The 12,366-nt window shown below is 37.6% G+C and overlaps 2 protein-coding genes across 2 annotated transcripts; one reads left to right on the forward strand and one right to left on the reverse strand.

Annotated features, from left to right (window-relative positions):
* Nucleotides 1–7,715: 7,715 nt before the first annotated feature.
* Nucleotides 7,716–9,562, forward strand: LOC106343028. Its single transcript, XM_013782131.1, has one exon. The coding sequence runs from the start codon at nt 7,799–7,801 to the stop codon at nt 9,179–9,181; it is 1,383 nt and encodes a 460-aa protein (XP_013637585.1). The 5' UTR covers nt 7,716–7,798; the 3' UTR covers nt 9,182–9,562.
* A 228-nt stretch (nt 9,563–9,790) lies between these two features.
* Nucleotides 9,791–10,196, reverse strand: LOC106341459 (indole-3-acetic acid-induced protein ARG7-like). The gene has a single exon (XM_013780230.1). It carries the CDS (start codon nt 10,166–10,168, stop codon nt 9,791–9,793), a length of 378 nt encoding a protein of 125 aa, XP_013635684.1. The 5' UTR covers nt 10,169–10,196.
* Between the last annotated feature and the right edge of the window lie 2,170 nt (nt 10,197–12,366).

A 12,366-nucleotide genomic window follows, 5' to 3' on the forward strand; every position in this document is an offset into this window, starting at 1 on the left:
ATGAAGGTTATATACGTGTTATTCAATCCGCAAAACGTTGTTTTCGGTTTTAAAACCTTACTTCCTCGGAATTTCCTCAGAATATTCCGTGGGAATTCCGAGGAAACCCTTATCTTCCTCGGAATTCCGTCGGAATATTCCGAAGAAATACCGAGGAACTAGTGTTTGGGGTTTCAAAACATCGATTTTTTGCCGTATTTCATTTCTTATTCAATTGTAATGCATACCATGGAGGATTCTTTGTATAGAAGATCATAAACCATGAAATAACAAAATTTCAAAAATAATTGTAAGTATTCCTTTTACCGTTTATTAAAGTGTATAAGTGTTTCTCTTATGTTGTGTGGTTTTTGTTCATGCAAGCGTATACTGCACAGGACTACCAAGTTCCAATTCTCTTGCCAGGTGAATAACAAGATGCTCCATAACATCAAAAAATGAGGGTGGAAATATCTTCTCAAGGTTGCACTGAATCACGGATATGTTAGTCTTCAAATTTTCAATACCTTCAAGAGTCACTGATCTCGTGCATAAATCGCGGAAGAAACCACTTATCCCTGTAATTGCTTCATGAACATTTCGTGGTAATAGTTCCTTGAAGGGAAACGGAAGGAGGCGTTGCATCATTACATGGCAATCGTGGCTTTTCAAGCCAGTAAACTTTCTTTCCTTTCTGTCGATACAGTTACGCAAATTAGATGCGTAACCGTCTGGAAATTCCACATCGTTTGAAATCCAATCAAAGAACGCATCTTTTACCTCTACATCAAGTCGGTATATAGGAAAAGGAGCCCTACCATTCTCATCAACATGAAGTTCTGAACGAGCACATATATCGACTAAATCCAGTCTTGACTTCAAATTATCCTTTGTTTTACCTTGAACATTAAGGATCGTGTTCATGAGATTGTCAAAAAAGTTCTTCTCAATATGCATGACATCTAAATTATGCCTTAGCAGATGATCCTCCCAGTATGACAGATCTCAGAAAATATTTTTTTGTGCCAGTTATGTAGATCTCCAACAGCATCTACCTGAAAACGCCCATGTCCACCGACGTCTGGCGTACTTTCTGCACCAAAATCTCTTAGTTGTATCTTCAAATCTTTCCCACAAATTTCCGAAGGTGGACTGTCAAACACCCTCTTGTTCTTCGTAAACAAATTCCTACTCCTACGATATGGATGATCAGGTGGTAGGAATCTCCTGTGACAGTCAAACCAACACGTTTTCCTTCCGTGCTTTAGTTGGAAAGCATCAGTGTTATCTTGACAATATGGACATGATAGCCTTCCATGCGTTGTCCATCCAGACAACATACCATATGCTGAAAAATCACTTATTCTCCACATTTGTACTGCCCGCATTTGAAAAGTTGTTGCAACTCATATATTAGTGGCTGAAGAAACACATCAAGTGATCTCTTAGGATGCTCTTGTCCAGGAACGAGAATCGAGAGAAACAAAAACTCTCATCGCAAGCACAAGTTTGGGGGTAGATTGTATGGTGTAAGAATGACTGGCCATAGAGAATACTATTTTCCACTCTTGTCAAATGGGCTGAAACCATCAGTATATGCACCAAGGTAGACATTTCTTCTCTCATACGCAAAGTCGGGATACTTTGATTGGAAATGCTTCCACGCTTTTGCATCTGAAGGATGTCTGATCTCACCATCTGTTGAGTGCTCCGCATGCCATCTCACTGGTTGCGCTGTGCGTTCAGACAGATACAACCACTGCAACCTTTCCGTCAAAGGTAAATACCACATCCTTTTATATGGCACTCGAACTCTTCCACTCGTATCTTTATAACGAGGCTTTCCACAAAATTTGCATGTAACCCGCTGTTCATCCGCCCTCCAATAAATCATGCAGTTGTCGCTGCATACATCTATTACCTGATACGATAAACCAAGACCAGCTACGAGTTTCTGAACCTCGTAGTATGAACCAGGAGCTACATTATCCTCGGGTAGAATACCTTTTACAAAATCAGCAATCGCATCCACACAGTCTTCAGCCAAATTATAATCTGTTTTAATGCCCATCAATCTTGTAGCAGATGATAAAGCTGAATGACCATCTCTGCAACCTTCGTACAATGGTTGCTTTCCAGCATCCAACATATCATAAAATCTCCTAGCTTCTGCATTGGGTAAATCTTCCCCTCTAAAATGATCATTTACCATATGCTCAGTACCTACACCATAATCTACATCCGTTCTAATTGGTTCTTCTAATCTAACCGCTGGCTAAGGTTCGCTAGTACTACCATGTTCATAATCAGTTTCCCCATGATGATACCAAATTTTGTAACTTCGTGTAAACCCACTCAAATATAGATGAGTCCAAACATCCCACTCTTTAATAACCTTTCTATTTTTACAATTAGAGCAAGGACATCTTAACATACCTGTTTTTGCTTCCGGTTGTCGGTGAACTAACCCCATGAATTCGGTTATACCTCGTTGGTATTCTTCCGTAAGCAATCTCGTGTTCGGATCCAAATGAGGTCAATCGATCTATGGAGTGAATGAAGAGGAAGAGGGGTGCTTGTATTTATAGTTGAAATCCTGCCGACAGACCGAGGAAATTCCGACGGAATTCCGACGGAAACGGCTAGTTCGTCGGAATTTCCTCGGAATTTTTAAAATCCCCCAACGGCTCTCTAACGGCTATAATATATCCTCGGAATTCATCGTTTTTTTACGAGGAATACATTTTTCCTCGGTATTCCATAAGAATATTCCGACGGATTAATATTTCCTCGGAATTCCGTCGGTATATTCCGAGGAAACCAAATTTTGTGTTTCCTTGGAAATTCCTCGGAAATTCCTCGGGATATTCCGAGGATTTCATTTTCCGTCGGAATGTCCGTCAGAATACCGCTGTTTTCTTGCAATGAGAAATCAATTTCGGATACATTCGGGTACCCGGAATACTTTGGTTCGGGTCGGGTTTGGTTCTGGTTCTTTAGTTACCAAAATTTTAAACCCGTTCGGATATTTAATCAATTTTGGTTTGTGTTCGGTACTACTTTTTCGGACCGGGTTCGGTTTGGTTCTTCGGATTCAAATTTTTTGTTCAGCCCTAGTTATGATATTTGATTTTATATTATAGATTGGACTAAAAAATTAAAGGGTCCAAACAATTTTAGAGGGTAAATTTTTTAAGACTCATTCTATTTAAACGGTATTGATTATTGTTTGACGTGTTACTATTTTCGTGTGGGAGGGAGACATGTAGCAATAATGTAAAAGATAATAAAACATAAATTCAACTAACATGGTGTTTTTTCTAACTATCAAAACGAGGAGAACACCTATGAGAAAAACGAGACATCTGGACATTTCATTAGTTTTTATTTTTGTTTTTGTTTTTTTTCTTATTGGTTTTTGTGTTTCCTAATTTTTGGTCAATTAGGCTTGAAGCTTCTTCGAGAGCCACACAAAGATTGTGGCTGGGTACTTTGGTGGCTGGTAGACTATCCACGAATAGAATGGTCTTGCAACTCTCTACAACCACATCAAAGATAGTGATGATCCCACTAAGTGGACGTTCTTGTAAGCAGGGGCGAAGCCAGAAGAATTATTTAATGGGTGCATTGTTAGTGATAAAAAATAAATCTGCATGCAATGGGGTTTCGAACTCAGGACATTATGGGTGCAAACCCTGTTTTTTACCAATTGATCAACTGAAACTATAGTAACTTTAGGTGTAACATTTCAAATATCAATAAATAAGGGGGTGCACGTGCCACCACACCTCTAAACGTGGCTTCTCCCCTGCTTGTAAGCTGTGTAGAGCCCTTCCATTTCACTTGTGTTCTGGTACAAGTTTAAAGACAATCACATTATGATGAATTGATGATGGGTCCTCCAAAGTACCAAAAAATTAGGTGGACATAAATTAGGAGTGATTTGACATTCAACTTCTTGGTTGATGTTTACATTGTTGCCTTGTTTTTCTTTTAATTTTGTACGTTTTTGGTTTGTTAGAGCATGTCTAGCATCAGTATGTAAGTGGATTTTTCAAATTTTACAAAAATAAAAAAAATTAACAAAAATAGAAGTGATAGATTTTGTATCTGAAATGAGATGTTTATCGGACCTCTTGCATGCCACATGTAATGTTCTAAATTCTAACTAGTTAAATTATTAAAAAGATAATAAACTTTAACCAAAAGAATAAGGAGTATTAAAATATAATTTTAAATCTGACAAGAACCTCATCATGTATATTTTACCGTTAAAGTTGCTCTTACAATACTTATTTGATAAAAAGTCAACCAAACTTGTATTATACAACTTAGTTTTTGAACTTTTAAACAATTTTTTTTCTTTTGCATAAAATTCAAACTTAAAATGTAGTTGAAATGTACACCGCACACTAAAACAAGAAAATATTACAAGGCATTTTTAAGTTTTTATTAACATAATAACGCAGTTGTTGCCGCTAGGGTAGTTTTGGCTAACAAAGCTTATTTCCTTGTTACAAACAAATTAAATTGCCTAGATTTAAGTGTTTATTACTTTAACTAAATTTAATATATATATATATATATTTACTTTATTTAACATAAGTTTTGACTAACAAACAAAATAAAGTGGATCCACGTCTCTTTCTTCTTCGTCTTAAGTTCTCAACCATTTTTTGTAAAATAAAATTTGTTTTCTCAGAATTTTTTTTTCAAAAAAAATTTAATCAATTATTATCAATATTATTATATCTATCTTTTGAGTTATGTCAAGCTATATTTCTAATGGTGGTGTAAAGTACACAACGATGTCAATGGCGGAAATCGATTGAAGCTTCAACTATGGTGTCTTTATCTCCTCCTCTATGTGCTCAGCTCCTTCGTCCAAGATGTTGTCGATGTGAGGTCTCGTCCACCAGCAGTCATTGCTCTTCGTCGCATCTCGTCAACATCGGCTTCTCCACGTCTCAAGCCCACGACCTTTTCATCTCCAAATCATGTTCTAAGCCTTCGCCGTCGTATATCTGCTCCGCCGTAGCCGACTCTCTGTTGTCGTCAACGAGATGTGACAAAGTGCGATCTGCAACATCAATGGAAGATTATCACTTTTTGCTCTTTTGGTCCTCTAGTTTCCTCTTTCTTTCACAATATGCCTCAAACTCCCAATCTGATCAAATTGCTTCACAAATTTACCCTAATACTTTTAATGTTGCAATCTGGTCTTTCCGTGTATACTCAGAAATTGTCCGTCGGCTTTTGATTCTTTTCATTCTGTCCCCATAGTATTAAATGTGCATATTAGTCCCTAATTCCATCTTCAAACTTTCAATTGTGCACTCCAGTGTACATGTGAACATCATTAAAACATGTACCTTTAAACATAGGAACACGTGGACACGTCGATCCAAGATCGTATCCATGTGGTTACTCAATATACTCGTGTACATGAACAAGATGTACATAACAACAAAAATGCAACATGGAGTTTGTTTACTTTATCCGAATAAATCAAAATTTAACACGAACATGATGTACATCTCCAACTCTATCCGAAAGAATCAAAGTTTACATAATTAAAACAATTTAGACTTTGCTTTGAATTCTCCTGTGGCATAAATTTTGTGCAAATATATTCATCATTTGAACATATAATGTTGAAACTTGTAAATCTATGTTACAAATTCATAAATGTCTAATTGAATATTGCACCATGGTACATGTCGATATTGGTAAACAAGTGTACATGTAGATATGTTTATTGTTGAGCTGCTTGTGATATTTCAAAATGTACTTGTCGATATTGGTAAGCAAGTGTACATGTGGATATTAAATCTTGGTGTACATGTCGATATTGGTAAACAAGTGTACATGTAGATATGTTTATTGTTGAGCTGCTTGTGATATTTCAAAATGTACTTGTCGATATTGGTAAGCAAGTGTACATGTGGATATTAAATCTTGGTGTACATGTCGATATTGGTAAACATGATATATCATATATGTACACATGAACAGTTTTTGTATGTACACATCGATGTACATATATAGAAAACATACTAGTATACACCAGTGTACATGTGAGTCATTGTACAAGTGGACACAATATGTGTGTGTACATTTGAAAACTATTTAAATTTGCAGATGTTATAACTTACAAATGTATGTTATATATCTTTATGGATTGCATTAGGAAAACCATTTGGGCCTGCTCCTCCCGGGTACCATAAGCATCTCTTCGAAACTATCATCATCGTGGAACCAGAAACAAGGGATGTCTCGTTTCATGTACATATGGATCGTTGTACATGTGGATAGTGTATTTGTATATATAACATATCATGTACATATAAATCATTTATTTTTCATGTTTTTTAATGAGGGACATTTCGTAATTTTAACTTCATTTCCCCAAAATCAATTAGGGTTTCTGCAATTTCCCTCTATGGCCGCCATCCATAATTTTCAACTTAATCATCTGTTTTTTTTTTCTTGCTTATTATACATTTAAACATGTATAAATATCATGTAAGACACGATTTCAAGCTCTAATTGATTTTGTTTCTAACAACAAAAACGTAAATCTTGCTTCTTCTTTTTATTATTGTCACAGAGCGAAGCAGATTAGTTGCGGAGCACGGCGTGAAGGAGGAAGCTCTCAGACAGCTTCCGGCGAAGCCATTTTAGTCACCGATGTTTTCATTATATGGTTACACCATTGCTTCTGTGGTTACAAAAAATAAGGAAGAAGATGAAATATTGAGTGGATCCACTTAATTATAACTAAATTATACTTTAGTTAGAAAAGAATAGAATAAGCTAGAAAAAAGTGTCTAAGAACAATAACTGCTCTAGAGTGTAATAAAAAACTTAAATCTGCCCTAGAGTGAAAATAACTCGTAAAACAATCAATATAAACAATGTCTTATGACCGAATCTAGTAATCTTAGCAAAAAAATCATCTAGAAAAGATAACATTCCAAGAGATGCAGGAGACAAAGAAGGATAAAAGCACTTTCATAATCGCATATACTCTTTTAGCTATGCTGAAAATTATGCTAGTAATTCATCTTAATCATATCTCGATAATTCATCTTAAATGCATGAATGTTGAAATGCTGAAATATACACTCATCAACACCCATGAGAGGCCATTGAATGGGGAGTTTTGATGCCAAGAAACATTTCTTATGGGAAAACGGATTGTTCATGCCTGAATTAGAGGTCGCAGAAGAAGAAAGAAAGAAGAGGAGATAAAAACACAGAACGGACGATATCGTATTGATAATAGCCCATTATTAGATTTGACCAATTCCAATTTGATTTTCGATTAGGCACTGACTCATTAGCCAACTAAGTATCCTAGTCATCGTCGTTAACAATTAATTAACAGAGTTTAAGTCAAAATTGGGATTAGCGTTGGAATCCCATTAGGAGTTGGTGTTAATCAAAAATTTGAAATTTATGCCTAGTCTTTAGAAGTCAATGCTAATCCCAATAGAAGTTGGGGTATGTATGTATTTTTTCAGTGATTTATAGTTCAGGCATAAATTTCAAATTTTTGATTAATCAAAATATGTTTTGGCATGCGGTAAAAGCTAAGGTATGTATTTTGTCAGACCGACCCCCATTTCTTATAGATACGTCCATTGTTCCACAACTATATATGAGATGGATAAGGCCCATTTCTAAGCCCATATATAGCCCATTAGAGTCGTGTTAAGAGATTAGGATGCGTTACACAAAATCTCTCCTCTCCTCTCCTCTCTCTCTCTTTCGATCTACCCAAAGTCGCGGGAGCGAATAGTAAAACAACACCGACATGTCCGATCACCACCACCACGCGCGGCTGAACCGTCTCCGCACAACCTCCCAGCTCCTCCGTCAAACCACCGCATCCTTCTCCTCGCACCCCCTCACTTTCATCTTCCTAACTTTCCTCCTCTTCTCCTTCCACTCCCTCCTCGACCACTTCTCCCTCCTCCTCACCTCCTTCGTCGACACCGACCCTTCCCTCCGCTCCCTCCTCTCCCGCCTCCCCAACTCCCCCACGCACCTCAATCATCATCATCACCATCACCCACGCGCTCCCTTCCTCCAGCTCACGCGCCTCGGCACTTTAGACGACGACTTCTTCTCCACGGACGAGCACGATCCCTACCGCCGATCCCTCCAAGGCTCCCCCTTTCGGTCTCCCCTCAACGCCACGACCCTAATCCTCTCCGGATTCGATCGCATTCCCGGCTTCCAACGCCCAATCGGAGACAACGGCCTCTCCTTACCCCAGATCATCCGCTCCGGCTTCTCCTTGCAGGAGCCGAAAGATCGAGAAGAAGACGAATCAGGGCACGATCAAGAACCCGAGAGCGACAAGAAAGACCAAGACTTTGATGATAGTTTCGTGGATCTGAAGCTCTTCCTCAAGGGGCTACACCTCGGCCGCGGCGGCGGCGGCGGCGACGCGGCGGCTCTGTTTTATTTAGTGAGCTTCTTATCCGCCGCCTACGGATGGGTGATTCTAGGGTTTACCACAGTGTACTCGTTGGTGTTAGCGATTATGTTTGTTACTGTAGTCAACGATTTGCTCGGTAGGTTTCCTTCTTTCGTCGACTCTGTGTGGAGTGGTTCGAGATTAGGGTTTAAGAGAGTTACTGGTTTTGTTTTGATGAGGTGGGCGGTGAGAGACGCGTTGACGCAGCTTCTTGGTTTGTGGTATTTTGGCGAGGTGGAGGATCAGTACTCGTTTTTTTGTCTCTTTGTGAGGCTAAAGCTGATGCCTTTCACGGTTATGCCGCCGTGGATCCGAGGGTTCGAGAAGGAGATCTCTGGGTTCTTGTTCGCTTGGTTTTTAAGTGATACGCTTATTGGTTTGGTGTTGGCGCTTGATGCTTTTGTTGCCGTTGTGGATCCGAGGATGAGGGGGAGGGAGATTGTGAAGGAAGGGCTTTACTTGGTGTCTCTTTTGTTGCATCAGGCTGTGCAGATCAAGTGTCTTGAAGCGATTCTCTGTGGGTCTTTCTTCAGATGGGCTTTGATTCGTGTTGTGGGGAAAGGGTTTGCTTCTGTGGTTCAGTCCGCGTTGGAGGTTTACTTCATGGCGGTTTGGTTAGTATTCTACTTAGCGGTTAGGTGTAAAGATGCAAATGCGGAAGGTAGGAGGTTTGGGAGAAGAGAGATGGAGAATATGGTTGATGGGATAAGATGATAATGAATTGGTTCTCTGTAGAATAAGCTTTCAGTTTTTGAAGGAGTCAATGCCAATGGCTACATCTCTGTGCCTCCTTTGGTTTTAGAGTTGCAGTTGATTCATGTGATTGCCAACAATTTGATGTATGTAACGCTGTGAGCTGTGAAAGAGAGGAAGCATTATACGACTACTGTGTATACTCATTTGCAAGAGTGTGTCTCTTTTGTATATATCTTGCTGCAGTTGTTGATGTCAATTGTACCTATCTTGTGACCTATTTGTCCCAGCCGTTTTGATCTTTATTTATGTTTATGCATTCTTTGGATAGACGCAATTGGGAATTGGTTGCAAATAATGTAGCTCTTGTGTGTTTCTTTTAGTCATTTTTTTCATGTTTTAGTGTCTTCTGTTAAGTAACTAGCTCTAGCTTTAGTGGCTTCATGTATATCTTTGGGACTAAAGAAGCCTAATAGAGAGCTTTAATGTTCTTTACTGCTTACCATTTAGCTAATAACAATTTTCACACTGAAATTTAATATCACATTCAATACAAAAAGTTTTACATTATTAATATACTGCAATAGCATTAACCAATGAATGTCTTGAGTTCTCTGTACAAGAACCTTCCTAGATACACATGCAGTTGCTCTGGCCCTGTAAAGCACCGGCGCAACGGGCAACATTGAGGAAGGTACTCACATCGCAAGGAATACATAGTCTGGAGTCAGCACTACTGAAACCGTAAGCATCTTGTGCTTGATCCAGCAATGCCTTGAAGAGTGGGTGTGTAAGCAAGGTGATCTTTATAACAAACCTCCTTGATTCCTCACCCACATAGACAACCAAGTGTCCCTTAGGGACATCTTTTGGGATCATCTCAGCTTCCTTCTTGAACGCCAAGCAAAATCTTTGGCAGCATGTCTCGCAAAACGTACAAGGTGTTGTGACTTTGCTTGTCATTACTTTGAGTTTCTTTTCACAAGACTTGATGAATTTGCTCTTCATCTTAGTAGGAGAAGAAGATTAATATACAAGTTATAGAGTACAGTGTTGTGATGAGAGTACTAGGTGAACTGGTTTATATATATATAGCTGAAGTAGAAATATCAAAGCTCTATAATAAAAAAAAAAGCTCTGTAATAAATGTTTGGACATGACAGTTAGCCAAAGGGTGAGATGGGGCAACTTTTAAGTAATACAATACTTGAATCGTGCGGTTCTGTTTTTTTGGCTTATAAAGTTGCAATTTCATACGAAACTGTACGAACACACACTCTATGGTTAGATGTACATTAAAGTATTGCTCTATTTTCTTTCTTAGTTCAGATTGTTGTCAGACTTCTTGAAGTTCTTGGGGGATTAAGGCCCCACAAGACAGTAAGAGTAGAGATGGAGAGATAAGATCTGAAGGACAATGTCCAGTATGGGTTTACATCTTCTTGGAGAAAGTGTGACCCTGGTTTATATATGATTCATGCATTGGATATTCTAAAATATAATTTCAGTTTGATCTGCAGAAATGTTTGTCTTATTGACTTTTCCTACAGCTGTGTTGGATCTAAGCAGCTCAAGTGACTTCTTAAATTCTCTAAACATGGACTAACATAGAATCCTGCGATGATGTTGGCTAAGTATAATCAGCATTTTCTTTCTAATGCTTTGATCATACTTGGTAAAACTTACATGTAGAGGTGATTTTTTTTTTCTTTTTTACAGATGAAAAGGGGTTAGATAGGACGGTACAAGTAGACGGGGAGGAATGTAGTTCACAAGATAGAGATAGGCATGATTAAAACCTTATTGTCTCTTGGGAGGTTACATAGATGGAGATGTCAATGTTGGAGTGGTCCATAATACGAGAGAAAGAGAGTATCATTGATTAAGATTCATCCCCCCCTAAGAACTCATCCCAAATATGTTTCCTTCTAACTGAGTGAGAGAACCTCATTGTTAGACCATTTCTCTTCCAAAATGTCTCTCTCAGATCTATCCATCTGCAATGTTTGTGTTGTGTGTGTGTGTTTTGTGAAGTTGGTTTGAGCCTGTCAAATTGAGTAACAACGACTGCTATTCTAAAACTAAGCTGGATTCTTCTGCCTTTAATTTATTGCGTGCATGTGCGCTTATGATGTTATCTATACTTGTCTCTCTTCTCACTTTCTTGTAAGAGAGAAAATATCTGGCCATAGAACATGTTACATGTAGAAATGCCTTTGAGTTCAATTAGATTTTATAGTATAAAATTATTAGTTTAGCAAATTTTAGTGTAGATATCAATATTATTAAAACAGGAACGTGACTATTGATATAGGTTTGGTCCAACTATTTTAATACAATTATTAAAAAAAATTATTAATCATTTAAGATAAATATTATACAAAGAAAAACACATATATGACTCAAAACACAAATATAAAAATTAAATTTCAACAAAAACGTAAAACAAAATATATACCCGCCCTTTTAAGGGCGAGTCAAAATCTAGTATATTTTAAAACGTCTGAACTTCATTTTACAATGTACTTAAATCTTAAAAATTAGAGTTTTTTTTTTTTTGTATAATATCTTAAAAATTATAGTTATTAAAACGTTTTGGTTTCTATTTGCATGGCCAAAAGTGGTATGCAAATTTTTTTATTCACTAGCTTTATTACCATTCAAAATAGAAACAGGCAAAAGTTTACATTAATTAACCAATGCCTTGCTGGGTTCTCACTTCTCAGACAGGGTTTAACCATGAACCGGATGTGTATTCTGATTGGATTGATAATATATTCAAGAGGCATTTAGACCGGTAATAAAACCAAAAAATCAGCAACAAAAAAAATATCGAAAAACGAAAAAAATTGTTTTTTCATGAACATCATCATCAAAAGTCACACAACTCTTCATTGTTGTTCTGAGCACACGTGCATTGCCGGTGGTCTTTGGTTTGGACTTGCAAAATACAGACATTGTTATTATATTCGATGGTGACTGGATTCAAGCAAGCAGAACATCCTGCCCCATCGAATTGACCGGAAGAAGGTAGTGAGAGTGTTTGCATAAAAAGAGCCTTTGATTCATGAATGGTATGTAGCTCATGATTCAACTCACAGTAATTAAGCTATGTTTAATAAGTTAGTTTTACTTATCTACGATCTCCTATAAGGTTTTGCTATTGCATCATCACTTATACAATCAATTCAAGAACATTAATTAAT

Source organism: Brassica oleracea, chromosome C4 (assembly GCF_000695525.1).
Source record: "Brassica oleracea var. oleracea cultivar TO1000 chromosome C4, BOL, whole genome shotgun sequence".
Taxonomy (NCBI): domain Eukaryota; kingdom Viridiplantae; phylum Streptophyta; class Magnoliopsida; order Brassicales; family Brassicaceae; genus Brassica; species Brassica oleracea.

Bases quoted from the DNA above. Each gene is read 5' to 3' on its own strand.
- LOC106343028 (XM_013782131.1), top strand. From the start codon at position 7,799: ATGTCCGATCACCACCACCACGCGCGGCTGAACCGTCTCCGCACAACC.
- LOC106341459 (XM_013780230.1), bottom strand. From the start codon at position 10,168: ATGAAGAGCAAATTCATCAAGTCTTGTGAAAAGAAACTCAAAGTAATG.